This window comes from Microcaecilia unicolor, chromosome 11 (assembly GCF_901765095.1).
Source record: "Microcaecilia unicolor chromosome 11, aMicUni1.1, whole genome shotgun sequence".
In the NCBI taxonomy this organism is placed as follows: domain Eukaryota; kingdom Metazoa; phylum Chordata; class Amphibia; order Gymnophiona; family Siphonopidae; genus Microcaecilia; species Microcaecilia unicolor.
The window spans coordinates 119,387,381-119,402,893 of NC_044041.1; the positions used below are offsets into that span (position 1 = coordinate 119,387,381).

A 15,513-nucleotide genomic window follows, 5' to 3' on the forward strand; every position below is an offset into this window, starting at 1 on the left:
AGCAGATACCTCACCATTTATGGAAGAGAATGTATAAAAAGAACTTAAAAAAACTGAAAATGGACAAAGCCATGGGGCTGGACAAGATACATCCAGAATCCTGAAGGAGCTTGGAGAGGTTCTGCTAGCTGCATGAAAGGATATGCTTCACAGATCTGGAGAAGGTCTGATGTCCCTCTTCACAAATTCAGTGATGGAAAAGAGATGGGAAATAACAGGCTTGACTTCATTGGTGGGGAAAATAATAGAGACGATGCTGAAGGAAAGGATAATTAACTTTCTACAACCCAATGGGTTGCAAGATCCAAAACAACATGATTTCACCAAAGGAAGATTGTACCAAATGAATCTGATTTGATTTCTTTGACTAGGTGACAGAGAACTAGATTGAGAACATGTACTGGATATGGTTTACGTCCTCAAAGGGAGAGTTATGAATAAACTGAGCAGCCCGGTGCAAACCAAAATGACTTCTTGAAGGAATACCCACACTGAGCTCTGTTCCTCAGTCCTTGCTTACCCCTCCAGCTATGATGGTGAAGTGGAAGGGATGGATTTAGCAATGTCCTCTCCTATCCTCCCAGGAAGGTGGTCTAGTGCGGATAAGTGGGGCTTGGTACTGCGGCTGCCCCTAACAAGATGGTTGTCTCTGTAAGTGGAGGAGTGGCCTAATGGTTAGTGCAGCAGACTTTGATCCTGGCAGCATGGGTTCAGTTCCCACTGCAGCTCCTTGTGACCTTGGGCAAGTCACTTAACCCTCCATTGCCCCAGGTTCAAAAACTTATATTATGAGCCCTTTAGGGACAGAGAAAGTACCTGCATATAATGTGTACAGCACTGCGTATAGTAGCGCTATAGAATTGATTATTAATAGTAAGTCGGGGGCAATGGCAATTATCTGCTATGTCTGGGGAGGCTAATTGAGTGCCGAAAAGTTCTGGAGCCCCAGTGTCAGAAGTATTCAGTTGTGGAGCAGCTGGAGATTATTGGCACAGGAGAACAGATTTCCTTTTGGTGGATGATGAATGATCCTCATGGAGAAGGGGTTCTGGTACAACAGATGTTACTGCAAATAGGAGTAGCCTAATGGCTAGTGCAGTGGCCTGAGAACCAGGGGAACTGGGTTCAATTCCCACTGTAGCTCCTTGTTTCATACCGTCTTTCTGTGGCTGCAATCAAAGTAGTTTACATATCAAGTGCCATTTCCTTTCCCCTTTTAAATAGATGGCATGGTATTTGGAGCTCAGGATAGTGTCAGTGACACGGTATGCCCAAGAGGGTGAGAAGTGCAGTATTATGGGCGGCATATGAGAGCACCAGCCAGGTTAAGCCTACAGTTATTTCGCTGGACTCTAGTTAGACTATGTTAAATTGTGTGCAGAATTCTTTAGTGTCTCAAATAGACTGTGCTTTGGGTGTGTTTGAAGATGAAATAAAGTTAACCTCTTTGGATGGAAAGCAGCATGCTCTGGAGGGAAGGGTGGATTTGCTGGATCAGAAAGCAGCTAGACCGGAATCTTCAGATACTGCCTTGATTTAAAGATCGGTTATCTGTTCACTACAAATTTCAAAATTTTAGTAAGTGGCTACGTTTGTTTTTTATTAAATTCCCTGTACTGGAAACTTTGACACCTTGGACATCTTACGAAAATATTACATTCATGTCTTTTATAAGGCTTTACCTCCAGTTACTAGAACTTTGTTTACTATCTCGGAGTCTCATGATGGTATGAATGTCTCGTTGTTATTGGAAGGTATAGCGACTGAAGCAGCTAAATAGGGGGCATTAATAGTTGCTTATGCCTTTGCACAGCAAACAAACAGTGCAATGGGCCTCAAATAAGGAAGAGGAACAGATTTATTGAACGACCTGACATGGACTGTTTTCGGTAAATTGCCTGCGTCAGGGGTCAGTATGTTGATGTTCCAATACATACAAATTGTAGTGTTCGGGTCAGTCCAACATTTGAAATAAATGTCAAATCCGTAGATTTTAAATCAACTGTAAATGAGTGAAAATACTTGGTACCATGGACTTGCTCTTCTTGTACGCGATTCCAAAATGTTTTTTGACCACTGCATGGTTGTTTCCCTCTCTTGTGCCTTTGAACATGATAAACCTGGACACTAAAGATGTGCTTCAAACGCAGATCTACCAGTTTTCTAGGGGCTGCTATTGCAATATTTCCTGATATTTGTAGGGCTTCACAAGAGAAGCGTAATTCGTTCTTGATTAAGAAGCAGGAAATTATTTCTTTGGGTGTTTCTTTTTTTTTTTTTTTTTTTTGTGCATTTTCAATGCTTGTGTGTCATGAAGTTCTTGGAGGCCAAGTATATTATTTATGATCCTCAACCACTTCAGAATTTTCCAGATGTCTAGAAAGGTGATTAGATTTCTAGCAGGGCTCTTGGATGAGCACTAAACATTAAGGAATGGCTATTTTAGCTCTCAACCAATGTTCGCTCTAAGTGGAGCGCTTGGGCGATTTCTCATACATTTTAGGAGTATCGCTCACAGATTTGACATGTTTCTCACAAAAGTATTTTTTGTGCTATATACAGAAATGTATTGTTAATACTGGTGCTCAAAAATTGTTGATTTTTAAAACTTGTTGCTCACACACAAAAAACAATTTGCACACACCAGGCCACTCCTTAGAGGAAACATTGCTATGCCCCCCCCCCCCCCCCCCCACCTTTTAAAACAAAAATGCTTAAAGAATTTTTTTGTTGTTGTTCTGCAGTTTGTGACCTAATTTCCTGCCTGGTTCCCCCATGCCTCCCATGAGATCTAATCAACAGATGCTGTATTATTACGTTTATTTCTTTTTTGTATTGTTTTGAACTTGGGTTGGTCCATTTTCCTTATTGTAAGCACCTGATGTTCTTAAACAAGAGTCTTCCTGTGTTTATTTAAAAATTCATATAAATAATAATAATAAAAAAGTCTGAACAGCTTGAGGATGGATCCCAAGGTAGTGAACTGGATTAGAAACTGGTAGATAGAGGTGGTGGTAAATGGTGAGCAGTGAATACCTCAGGGATTGGTCCTGGGACTGATTCTGTTCAGTGTCCTTGTGAGTGATAATGCTGAAAAGTTAGAAGGAAAAGTTTGTCTTTTGTGGTTGACACAAAGCTTTGCAACAGAGTGGACAATGTGAAAAGTGATCTACAAAAATTAAAAGCGTAGATTAATGTCTGACAGCTAAGCTTTATTCTGAAGAAATGCAGATTGGTGCATATGGGGTGCAGAAATGCAAAGGAGCTGTATGTGATACGCGTTGAAGGGCTGATATGCACAGACCAGGGGAGGGACCTTGAGGTGATGGTGTCTGAGGATCTCAAGGTGGCAAAACAATGTGACTAGGTGATGGCCATAGCTAGAAGGATGTTAGACTGCAAAGACAGAGGCATAACTGGCAGAATAATAGAGGTGTTGATGCCCTTGTCCAAGTCGTTGGCGAGACCCCACTTATAGTATCGTGTACAGTTTTGGAGGCCGTATACTGCTAAGCATATAAAGAGATTGTAGATAGTTCAGAGGAAAGCAACCAAAATGTCTGGGGTCTGCACCAAAAGGGACACAAGATAAGGACCTAAAAATGTATTCTAGCAGAGAGGAGGAACAGGGGAATATATGAAAAGATGTTTAAATACTTGAAAAGTATGAAGGCACAAAAAAAAAAACCCTTTTGAAAGGAGGGGAACTAGAGGGCATGACATGAAGCTGCAAGGCGGGAGACTCCGGAGCAACACCAGGAAACATTTTTTTTCCACAGAATATCTTTCCAGAGAAGAAATAGGGATTCTGTAGGAATATTCCACTCCTAAAAGGCAAGAAGATGCAAATCAACGAAAGCGGTATAGCAAATTTAATAAACAATAAACGAAAACAGAAATGAAATGATGATTTTGTTCAAAGCATGGGGGGAGGGGAGTTACCTTAATGGGAAGAGTAGATTTGGATTTAGCTCAAGCCTTTTTCAGTTGTAGCTTAAGGAGAGTTACATTCAGGTACACTTGGTGTTTCTCTGTTCCTGGAGGGTTCACAATCTAAGTTTGTACCTGAGGCAATGGAAGGTTAAGTGACTTGTCCAAGATCACAGGGAGCAGCAGTGCAATATACACTCTTAACTTCTCTGGTTTTCATCCTGCTGCTTGGTTTTCATATCTTTATATACTATCATTTACCATGTTACTGTATGTGTGTGGGGGAGGGGGAGAGAAGTGGGGTGGGGTTTGGTACTGGATTTAGAGGAGATGCTACAGGGCAGGGGTTTGGTGTGGTGGCAGAGTAAGTAGTGGCATTAACACATGTATACTAGCAATATAAAACAATTATCCTTTTGGTTTCAGCGGATTTCGGCGTATCAGCGGAAATCACTGCCTCCGTTGCAAAGAGGAAATCGTTCATAGGTACCCCTTACTGGTAATGCCACCCATCATCACCTGTGCGTGTATGTCTCTCTCCTCCCCACCCATTAACTGTAGTGCCTGTGTCCAAAGATGTTTGTGTGTTTCTGCTCTTGCAGATGGCAGGACAGTGTCTGTGTTTTCTGCCTTTCATTTTCTCTTAATCCTGTGGAGTCAGTGATTAAGTGTTTTTCTATCCCATTGGACTGCAGGATGGCACCAGAGGTGGCTGCAGTGGAGAAGAAAGGGGGCTACAACCAACTGTGTGACATCTGGGCTACTGGCATCACTGCCATTGAGCTGGCTGAGCTGCAACCGCCCTTGTTTGACCTTCACCCCATGAGGTAAGAGGCCCCAAACCTCAGCTAGGGTTGTTATCCACCCCAGAGAACAGAAAGTGGGAGAGCGACCAAGGATATCAGAAACTGGAGGATGTTCTTAAAATGAAAGTTTATTAAGGGTTTCGAAGACTCGACACAACGTTGTGTCAAGTCTTCGAAACCCTTAATAAACTTTCATTTTAAGAACATCCTCCAGTTTCTGATATCCTTGGTCGCTCTCCCACTTTCTGTTCTCTGTTGTCTTTACCGTGGGGCGTTTGAGTTCTCCGCTTGCCAGCGGATTTTCTCTCTCATTGTTATCCACCCCAACCTATCATATGACCTATGGCCTCCAGTCACATGACCAGTCCCTCGAGCACTTGCATCACTGTGGTCATCATGTGACCCTGTTTTTCCTCACCAGGGCACTGATGGTGATGTCAAAAAGCAATTTCCAGCCTCCCAAACTCCAAGACAAGGCCCGTTGGTGAGTCCAGAGTTTGCAGATGCTGTCCGTGAGGAGCAGGTTTTGTCCTTTCCTTCTTCTGATGCTTCCTCTCTGCTCTTCCTGCTTTTCTTTTCTTTAATTATGCGGCCTCCCATGTTTCTTCTTTCTTGAATGCGCTTTGCTCCTACTGCAGGTCAAACGACTTCCACCATTTCCTCAAAGCTGCATTGACCAAGAATCCCAGGAAAAGGCCTACGGCTGAAAAACTCTTACAGGTAGGAAACCAGGAGGTGGAGCCTTGGTAGGGTGCTGCTGGCAAAAATGTGGTTTATCCCCTGTCAATGTGTGTTATAGGATGAGGAAGAAAATGCCTGTGTTTTCCTCATAGATGCATTGTCTTTCTCCACTATCAGCAGCATTTGTTTATCACTCAGCCCTTGAGCAAGACTCTGGCTATAGAATTACTGGACAGACTGAACAATCCGGACCCGGTACTCGACCAAGAAGACTCTATGGATGACTGTGACCTGGAGGTACTGTCAGTTTCACTATCAGGATCCGGGGTGGGGCTTAATTAAGTTTAAATATTTGTAGACTGCATTTCCCATTAGTACAATCCATCCAAAGTAGTGTATTCCACCCTTGAAGCAACTATTTTGGTATATTGGTTGCTAATGTCCTGCTTCACTTGCTCTTTCCCTGTACTGTTGTTATGATTCTGTTTAACTCTGCTAGTCAGACAGGGGAATGCCTGGAACCGTTCCTGATTGGCCCATCTGGGCTGAGCTGACGTCAGTCTGATGTACTTAAGCTTACCCTTCCCTACAACCCTTGCTTTGGCGTTGCCCTTTGTTTTTTGCTGAAGCCTTACCTTGCACTGTTTGAGCTTTTGCTCTGTGTGTTGTGGAGTTTTTCTCCTTCCTTGCTGTAGCCCTCTGTTGCTCTGTCTCAGTGTGCTTGCTGCTTCCAGCATGTGTCTGATTACCCCTCTTCCCTTACCTGTGATTTCCTCTGTTTGACTGTGGTGCTTTGTGGTAAGCTTGTTTATCATTCTGTTCCAGGTTGTTGTTTTGTTTCCCGTGGAGTTACCCTTTGTGCTATGTTTGTATTTTGTCGTGCTTCTTGTCTTTGTGGCAGACTCGGGACCTTTGTTTCTTTCGTGGGGGTTGTTTGTTTGTTCTTCCCTGTGTCTACGTTTTTGTTAACCCTTGTCTGCAGTGTTCCTGCCTCTGGCAGCTGTGTGTTCAGAGCCTGGTCAACCCTTTGACTGCAGTATTTTGCCTGCCTCTGGCAGCTGAGTGTTTGGAGCAGTCTTTCCATTGTGATTGTTTTAATTCTTTTTTGCTGTCACTACCTCACTATTACTGTGTACTGCTCTTTCTGAGCGGGGTGCGTCTCAGGCCCGGCTCTCTATATTTTGCTGGCTTTTCCCTCTCCTGTCTGCTGGGGGTCTCTGCTCTCTGGTATCCATATTTCTCAGTCCCTCATTTCCTTTGTGTGCTGTGGGGTACAGCCTGACGTGTTTCCTATAGTTACCTCTCTTAGTTCATTTTTCCCTTGTGTCCTTAGCGAGCACTTAGTGTGTGGTGCTCTAGTCCCCATGGGGACCCCCTCGTTTTTTCTTTCTCCCTCCCCTGGGTTTGAGTCGGTGTACTGCTATGGATTTACAGCCTGTCCTCACTGACACAGACTACTCAATAATTACCGTGGATTCATATTAGATAAATGAAACCTTTATTAGAGGTACTAAAATCTACAATGATTAAGCTATATACACACAATGATTAGCTATATAAACAATCATTACATCCCTGGTCTCTACATCTAAGCAATGCTAAGAGTTCTTACACCAGGAAAAGAAGCAATAATACACTATACATATACATATTATACATACAACATCACTGGTCCTTACATCATCCAGGCTCTTATCATCAGCTGGGGGGGCCCGTTACAGCGAAAGCCAGAAGCTTTTTAGACCAGGAACAAGTCCTCTGTCACAGATGAGCTCCCAATTTCACTGAAGAAACTCCCCTTTTTATTACGCTCAGAACTTATGTTCAGAGCTAAGGAAAATGACAGAATGCTTCTCTGTTTAGGTACTGTGGGAATGTGGTCACATGTTTTCCAAGTCCAGGTGGCCAGGCTGAACTCCGAAAACAAGCACCATCCCCCTCTTCACATACCAAATTAATTAGAGCTGTGTCTTACACAATCAAAGTTAAACAATCATTTTTAAACAGAATTAGTTCTAATCAACAATACAGACCTCGAGTGCACTGGTCGGTCAGACAGAACTGAAAAACAATTTTTAAAATTCACTTTTATTACAGTTGGTTCTGGTTAGGCCGTGAGGCCCATATGACTGTATTCTGAGCAAGTGGGTTCCTGATAGGCCGTGAGGCCCCGCCTGAATGCCCTATCTTCCCCTTTCTGGTAGTGCAAGTTGGTCGCGTGTGTGTGTGCAGGGCTTGGTAGATGGGGTGGCGTATAGTACCTGTTCAGTCCATCCTAGGCCTTGGCCCTCTTTTAACCTCCTTCGTCCACTTCACACCTGCTTCCTTTCTTGTTTGTTTTGTCACAGTGAATTGTACCTGCTCTTTCTTGCAGACCTGCAATATCTTTCCTGATAAAATCCATTCAATTGGCAAACACAGCCAGGTGGAAAGAACCCATTCTGAGATACAGTGTAAGTGTTTTGTTTGTTTAGAATATTTATTTGTTTTTTTTAATATTTGCATTTCAATATATGCAATCAAAGAGCCAATTTTTGGAAAAGAAATCCAGAAATTAATATAAATAAGAAACTGAATTAAGAAGAAGAAAAAATTTTGGACGTGAGGTCTTTTAGATCTTTGCTTATTTCACCAGCTCTCGAATGTAACATGATGACTCATATATGTCCATTGTTAATTTTTGTTTCTTGGGGGTGGGGGGGGGGGGGGATTATTGTTCTAGTAGAAGTAACTGGGACTGTTCAATGTTTTGGTTCATATCATATTACATGATTTTGGTCTATTGTAGTCCTGATTTGCTTCTAAGTGTACTAACCACCAGGGGCGTATCTGAACTGCGGCGGTAGGGGGGGCCAGGGCCAGAGTGAGGGGGCACATTATAGCCCCCCCCCCCCCGCTGCCGCCGCCGATCCCCCTCCCCCCAGCCGCTGCCATTGCCAATCTCCCCCTCCGTTGCTGTCGCCTACCTTCGCTGGCAGGGGACCCCAACCCCCGCCAGCCGAGGTCCGCGTCCTCCTGCTGCTGCCGGCTGCCTGTAAAAGAATTCCGTCAGCTGGCTGGGGGACCCCTAACCCCCGCCAGCCAAGCCGAGGTCCTTTCATTTCTTCCACTAAAGCTGGCGCCGAAAGTTTCTTCTGAGTCTGATGTCGCTGCACGTTGTACGTGCAGGACGTCAGACTCAGAAGAAACTTTCGGCGCCAGCTTTAGTGGAAGAAATGAAAGGACCTCGGCTTGGCTGGCGGGGGTTAGGGGTCCCCCGCCAGCTGACGGAATTCTTTTACAGGCAGCCGGCAGCGGCAGGAGGACGCGGACCTCAGCTGGCGGGGGTTGGGGTCCCCCGCCAGCGAAGGTAGGCAACAGCAACGGAGGGGGAGGGTTGGCAGCGGTAGGGGGGTCCAGGGCGAAATCTGCGGGGGCCCAGGCCCCTGAGGCCCCACGCAGATACGCCCCTGCTAACCACAATTCTCAATTTAAAATAAGTGTGGAGATGGAAGGGAGGTTGGAAACTGGGCTGGGAGGGTTTTATACATGGAGTGACTTGAATATGTTTTCTGTTGTCAGATGGGGGGTAGGGGTTTCCATAAGTGCTTTTTTTTTTCTTGGAAATTGTTGACTGGTTTGCAATATGATGTTTGTACTGTTCTTCACTACTTATCAATAAAAATTATTTAAACATTAAAAAAAGAAAACAAGAAAAAACATACTACAGTGAAAATTCCTTAGGAAGCTGGAATTAACAAGAAGAAAAAGATCAAAAGGACAAATAAATTATCTACTGAATATACAAATAGGCCAAATTATTAGGTAGCATTTGTAGAAGATGTCCTTGAAATACCTTTACCTTCAAGGAAATATTGCAACTGCGCTGGTTCAAATAAAACATATCTATTGATTTCAGATGATTCCTGGACTCTGAAACATGTAGTCCCCTTGCCTCCTCTATTATTCCAGTCTCACCTCTAGATGTAGATAAATAATATATTTTCTGAACAGGCGGCAAATTCGTCTGAGTATTTCAAAATTGTGGTAAGAAAATTATGAAATAAATCTTTAGGTGTCATCAGTCTCGAAACCAATAGTCTCAAATTCAGATTTCTATTGAAGTTTTCTAGATTTTAAATTTTCTCATAATAAAATTCTTATTTATTTATTTGTTACATTTGTATCCCACATTTTCCCACCTATCTGTAGGCTCAATGTGGCTTACATAGTACCGGAGAGGTGTTTGCAGACTCCGGTATAAACAAATACAAAGTGATATTGTGGTAAGGTAAAGTTCATGTGGCATTATCACAGGCCTGTTAAGCAATTGTACTTTTCAGTTTAGTTAGAGATTTTTCAGGGTTATCAGTCCTGGAGCCAGTTTACAATTTTAAATTAGTCTCTAGATTTTGCAGTTTAGTAGATGAGTTCGATACAGTAACAAAAATAGTGCATACCTGGTGTAGAATCTCAAGAGCATTCAACAATGCTTCTGTATTCACAGTTGTTGGTTTTACAAGTGGCTTGAGGGGAATCAGAGTGGCCAGATTGTTAAAGACTGCACCCTCTTCCAAAGCAGGCCCCTTCTTCATGTTCATTACACTCACCACTTCTGACAACTGCATGTCCCCGATTACTAGCATCGTGTCTCGCATCAACACAGATGGTTCAAGAATCCTTTCCAAGGTTAAGTGGAACGGCTGTTCAACCAAAGGAGGTTAGATTGAGGAGACGTTACGAGGCTATCTAGCCCTTTATATGGGTTGAAGCCAGTAAGCGTGGTTTGCTGGCAGTAGGCAGACTCATAAGTACACCCAAAACAATAGCAAATACTATTGAAAGTAATAGTAAAAGATTATTAGAAATAATGGACTGCGTATGTGTGGTCCATCTGTAAAAAGTCAAAAGCTGATCCAGTTGGATAGCCCATCTATTTTCCCAGGCGTTTCCATAACCCCCTAATCCCAGATTCATTCTTAGGTGGCAGGTAGGGACGAGCAGGCAGTTGTTTCTTTGCACCCTGCCCATTCTTATTGGATTCCCTTTTTCTGCCTTATTTCATTTTTTCTGTCCTGTTGAATTTTGGCGTTCCTTTCTTTATTCTTTTTATTTTATATTGTACACCGCTTTGATTTGTTGTGAATAAACATAAACCTGCAACTGACCTTATTGTATAAATACCATTTGCAACTTTGCACACAAAGCCACCCAACTGTATAGAATTAGGGGGCAATTATGCACACAAGATTAGAGTAAAGGCAAATACTTTATTAGATTTGCTAGATCGCTCTAGATGCTTGAGCAAGAGCAGTGTACATAACTAAAACATAAACAAAAAGAAAGGAACTCCAATTATTGACAGAAAAGATATGTTATCACCCAGAAGAAAACAAAAGGAGGAGAAGTACATTTCACACAAAGAAATGTATAATACATTCATGCAAAGAAAAGTATTCACACAGCCGAGAACAACGGTTTATTCACCTAACCAACTGACAGCAACTTCCAGCTAATCCTGATCTCCAAAAGCTTGTCTGAAAAGCCAGGCTTTCAGGTTTAAGTTTTTAAGGGATGGTTCACCATGAGAAAAAGTGGCAAAGAGTTTCAAATATGAGACGAGAGAAAAAAGAAGGCACAGTGTCTGGTTGTTTCTAGTTGGGCAATTTTGGACCTGGGAGGACAACACAATGGTCATTTAAAGAACGGAGGACTCTTGCTGGTGAGTAGGGAATTGTAAGATGTGAGAGTTAGTCTGGAGTACCCAATCTAAAAGCCTTGAAAGTCAACAGAGCGGTTTTGTAAGTAATTTGAAATTCTACAGGAAGCCAGTGATGTTAGAAACATAGAAACATGACGACAGATAATGGCCATATGACCCATCCTCTGTAAACCCTAATTCTTCCTGTTCCTAAGCGATCCCACGTGCTTATCCCATGCCTTTTTAAATTCTGGAACAGTCCTCGACTCCACCACCTTCACCGGGAGGCCATTCCACGCCTCCACCACCCTTTCTGTGAAATAATACTTCCTTAGGTACTCCTAAGCCTATTCCGTCTTATCTTTGTCACATGCCCCCTCATTCCAGAGCTCTCCTTGTTTAAGGGGGACGTGATATATACATCTATATGTGCCCATATGCACATGAATGCCAAAATTTCACCTAAGCACTATGCTGCAAATACACGCATTTCTTATGTGGGGGTGTATTTATAGGCAGGCATTCAAATGCATGAAGTCTTCGCATGTGTAACTTGTGGTAGTCAATGGTCCCGATAGTCAGACTGCTGGAGGCAGCCCACATAGTGCCGCAATCAACATTGACCATGGATATTAAATGCTGGAGTGGAGGAGTGGCCTAGTGGTTAGAGCACCAGTCTTGACATGCAGAGGTGGCCAGTTCAAAACCCACCTCTGCTCCTTGTGACCTTGGCCAAGTCATTTAACCCTCCATTGCCTCAGGTACAAACTTAGATTGTGAGCCCTCCAGGAACAGGGAATATCCAGTGTATCTGAATGTAACTCACCTTGAGCTACTACTGAAAAAGGTGTGAGCAAAATGTAAATAAATAAATAAATAATTTCTGGTGACTAGCATTAAATATCCATATCTTTTGTGTGTGTGAATAGTCAGAGCTGTCCGGTTGTTAATAGTGGCCAAAGACAGGACTGCTATTTAGGTGGTCCAATTTATTTATTTAGATTTTCCTCATACCATTTTCAGTAGTAGCTCAAGGTGAGTCACACTCAGGTACACTGGATATTTCTCTGTCCCAGGAGGGCTCACAATCTAAGTTTGTACCTGAGGCAATGGAGGGTTAAGTGACTTGCCCAAGATCACAAGGAGCAGCAGTGGGATTTGAACTGGCCACCTCTGGATGTCAAGACCAGTGCTCTAACCACTAGGCCACTCCTCCACTCAGCTATACTTGGCTGCTAAGCTAAACTTAGCCGGCCAGTGTGTGAATATTCGCAGATAGCCAGTTAGCTGCTATGGGGGAGATTCTATATATGGCGCCTAAAAAATCGGTGTGGAAATCGATGCTGACTAAGCGTATTCTATAAGTGACGTCTAGATTTAGGTGCAGTATATAGAGTAGGCTTAGTTGATATCTCGGCGCCTAAAACTGCACGCCTCCATTTACACCAACGAAAACATGGCGTAAATCACTGTGCGTAGATTTAGGTGCACTGGGCCATATTCTATAGCATAAATTTCGGAACACCCATGAAATGCCCCTTTCCCCGCCTATAATCACACCCCTTTTTGTCTGTGCACATTAGAAGTTAGTCACACTGCATTACAGAATGCGCTTAGTGAGTTGTGCGCGTAAATTCTAATTATTGCCAATTAGTGCTCATTATTGCTTGTTAAGAGCTGTTATCAATGCTGATTAGCTTGTTAAGCCAGTTAAGTTACCTTGTTATAGAATACGCTTGGATATCGGCTCAGATCTCTAGGCGCGCTGTATAGAATCTGGGGGTATCGCTAATATTCAGTGGAGATAACCGGCTATCTTGTGCTGAATATTAGCGATTAGCTGACTAAATGCTATTTAATCATCAGGAGCCATTCCTGGCCAGTTAAATAGCGCTGAATAATGGCTGGAATATCTCCAGCATTTAGAATCGAGCATGAGCTCTTACAGCAGCTCTGTGGCGTACGTACATATATGCCCAGTTACACTAGTATTTGTAAAGGAAAATAGGCACTTAATTTCTTGTATAGAATATGCGCCAGTCAGACAATCACTGTTCTAGAATTACCCTCATAATTTAACAGTGCCCCCTTGAACTCTGTATCCCTGGAAACTTTCTGAAATCACCATTTACTCAGGTATGCAATCTACGTGTGGAATCGCTGCCATTTTTTGTGTGTTTAATTCTTCTATGTTCAACAGTTTTTATTGATGACCATATAAAGAGTACATCCAATCAAACGTATATACAAAGATACACATGAGAAACATACAGCAGAACCGGAAAAAGGGAGAAAAAAAATCCGTCATCAATTATTACAAGTATCCCACATCATCCCACTATATACTCGTGGTAACTATCCTCTAACCGCCACAGTAGACTGTACAAACAATAAAGAGATGCAGAGTATCAGTAAAACATGCAATTGAATAACTTACACAGTCATCAAGCTGGGAGCAACTAAGATCCCCCCATCTAATCATCACTACCACTGCTGACATAATGTACCCCATATTCCCGCCAACCCGACCCAATCTATCCCATACCCAATCTCTTTAAAATGAGAAACAACGTGCGTAGGTGAACAGGATATCTATTTACAAGGAGACTGTGCTTATAGTATATCGTAGGCCCCCAAACCCTCAAAGGGAGTCAACCACTAATCTGCGTCCCTGTGTATGCAAAGAGTGTATATAAAGCCCCCAAATGGAGAGGAAACGCTTAGATATCTGGGAGACAAACGTGCTCCGGCGCTCGAATAACAGAAGACCATGAAATTTATTACGCCAATTCCAATAATCTGGAAGTGAATCACTTCCAGAGGCTTAAGATAGTACGCTTGCCTATATACAGGCTTTGCAAATCAGTTGCTGAGCGAGCATCTGTACCCTGCAATGCAAAGAGTTCATATTTATCCTAAAGAGCTCCTGGGGGGGGGGGGGGGGGGGTTAATGGAATGCGTGAGCCTAATAAAGTTTCCAAGTATTGAAAAACAGCAGTCCAAAACGCCTGTACTAAAAAACAATCCCAGAGAGAGTGAAAGAAAGAGCCATGGCTGCGCTGACATTTTGCACACAAAGGCGTTTCGGCACGCCCCGTTTAAAAAAATGTGAACTCGGTAAGATATGCCCTGTGCAATATTCGAAACTGGCATTCTCGCAGATCTGCACTGACCGCTAAAGTAGGGATCTAGGAGATCAGTGTGTTGAAATCCAAAGAAAGGGTGGGTCATGCCCAACGTAGTCTAATAAGCTCCTTGTCCTTCAGGGAGGGAAAAGGTAGCAAGTGCTTTATAAAGGCCTGAGACCAACAGCCTCTCACCCTTCACCAATGCAAAAAAGTGTTGCAAACGATGAGTGTAATGCTTCTAAAATGACCTTGTTTCTTAACCTGTCAATTCCATGTGACTCACTGGTAGAATTATTCATGAAAGGATAAGGGGTGCGAGGGTTAGTGATTAGGCCAGGTACCAGAGAGATGATTAGTACTTGCTTCTTTAAAATGACTCAAAAGTAGGTTTGTTTTCTTTTTCAGTCAATCAAGTGAAATTCGGGATGCCAATGAGAAAAGAAACAGAACCTTATCCTGGAGTGGTAAGCGAAAACATGACCCTTTCTAGTGGAGACAGTGGGACATTTGATTGTGGGAAAGCTCACAGCGCCCGTGGTTCCAGCAGGAGGTGCTCTCAGGAAGAGTCAGTTTCAGAAGGCCCCAAATAACCAATTCTGAAAGGGCCCTCAAAATGGGAAAGGTCTACTTCAAAAGATCCATGAGCAAATGCATGAGGGTCCTTGCCCCCCCCCCCCCCCCCCCCCCCCCCCCCATAACTGGTGGCTGCTTGGTCAGAATTCACATTACGGTGAGAGATCACGGTTCGTGCAGTCCCACCCTTTTTCAGCAGGAGGCACTATAAGGAATGGTGTAAGACCCTGACTGGGGAGAAAGGGGGAATGTACAACACCTGCAGTCCAGATGGAGGCACTTGGGGTCTTAGTTTCTAGGAATCAGGAGATACTGCCTAACCCTAGTATGACTTTTCTTGACAGAAGGAAGAGGAGGATGAGTGGATGTTGCCAAGCGATGAGGAAAGTGGAGGAAGGTAAGCCATTATTTGTATTCTCTACTGATATTCTAATGCTTTAGGGTACTGCACCACTGCAAGTCCCGGTAGCTCAGGGACAGCCAAGATTTTTCAACAGTGGGCTGCATGATCAGAAATTCACGTGAGTGTGGGTTGCATGAATATGTTAGCGTCTCATAGCATGATTTATACTCAACAATATCTGGGTATCTTTTCTGAAACTGTGACTTCAGATCCACCACGTAGCTCTGCAATGCTTCAGAATCTTGTGTGCTACCTAACTGGGTAAATGTATTTTTTGCTAAAAATTGTAAGTGGGCCAGGCATGCTGCACGT

The 15,513-nt window shown here is 43.2% G+C and overlaps 1 protein-coding gene across 1 annotated transcript in view; it reads left to right on the forward strand.

Annotated features, from left to right (window-relative positions):
* MAP4K2 (mitogen-activated protein kinase kinase kinase kinase 2) overlaps positions 1-15,513 on the forward strand; it is a 108,204-nt gene that overhangs the window by 23,795 nt on the left and 68,896 nt on the right. Inside the window, 8 exon segments of the mRNA XM_030217640.1 lie at positions 4,357-4,429; positions 4,626-4,757; positions 5,158-5,220; positions 5,375-5,456; positions 5,598-5,714; positions 7,792-7,870; positions 14,631-14,689; positions 15,143-15,195. Of these exon segments, the coding sequence (XP_030073500.1) occupies positions 4,357-4,429; positions 4,626-4,757; positions 5,158-5,220; positions 5,375-5,456; positions 5,598-5,714; positions 7,792-7,870; positions 14,631-14,689; positions 15,143-15,195 (658 nt within the window).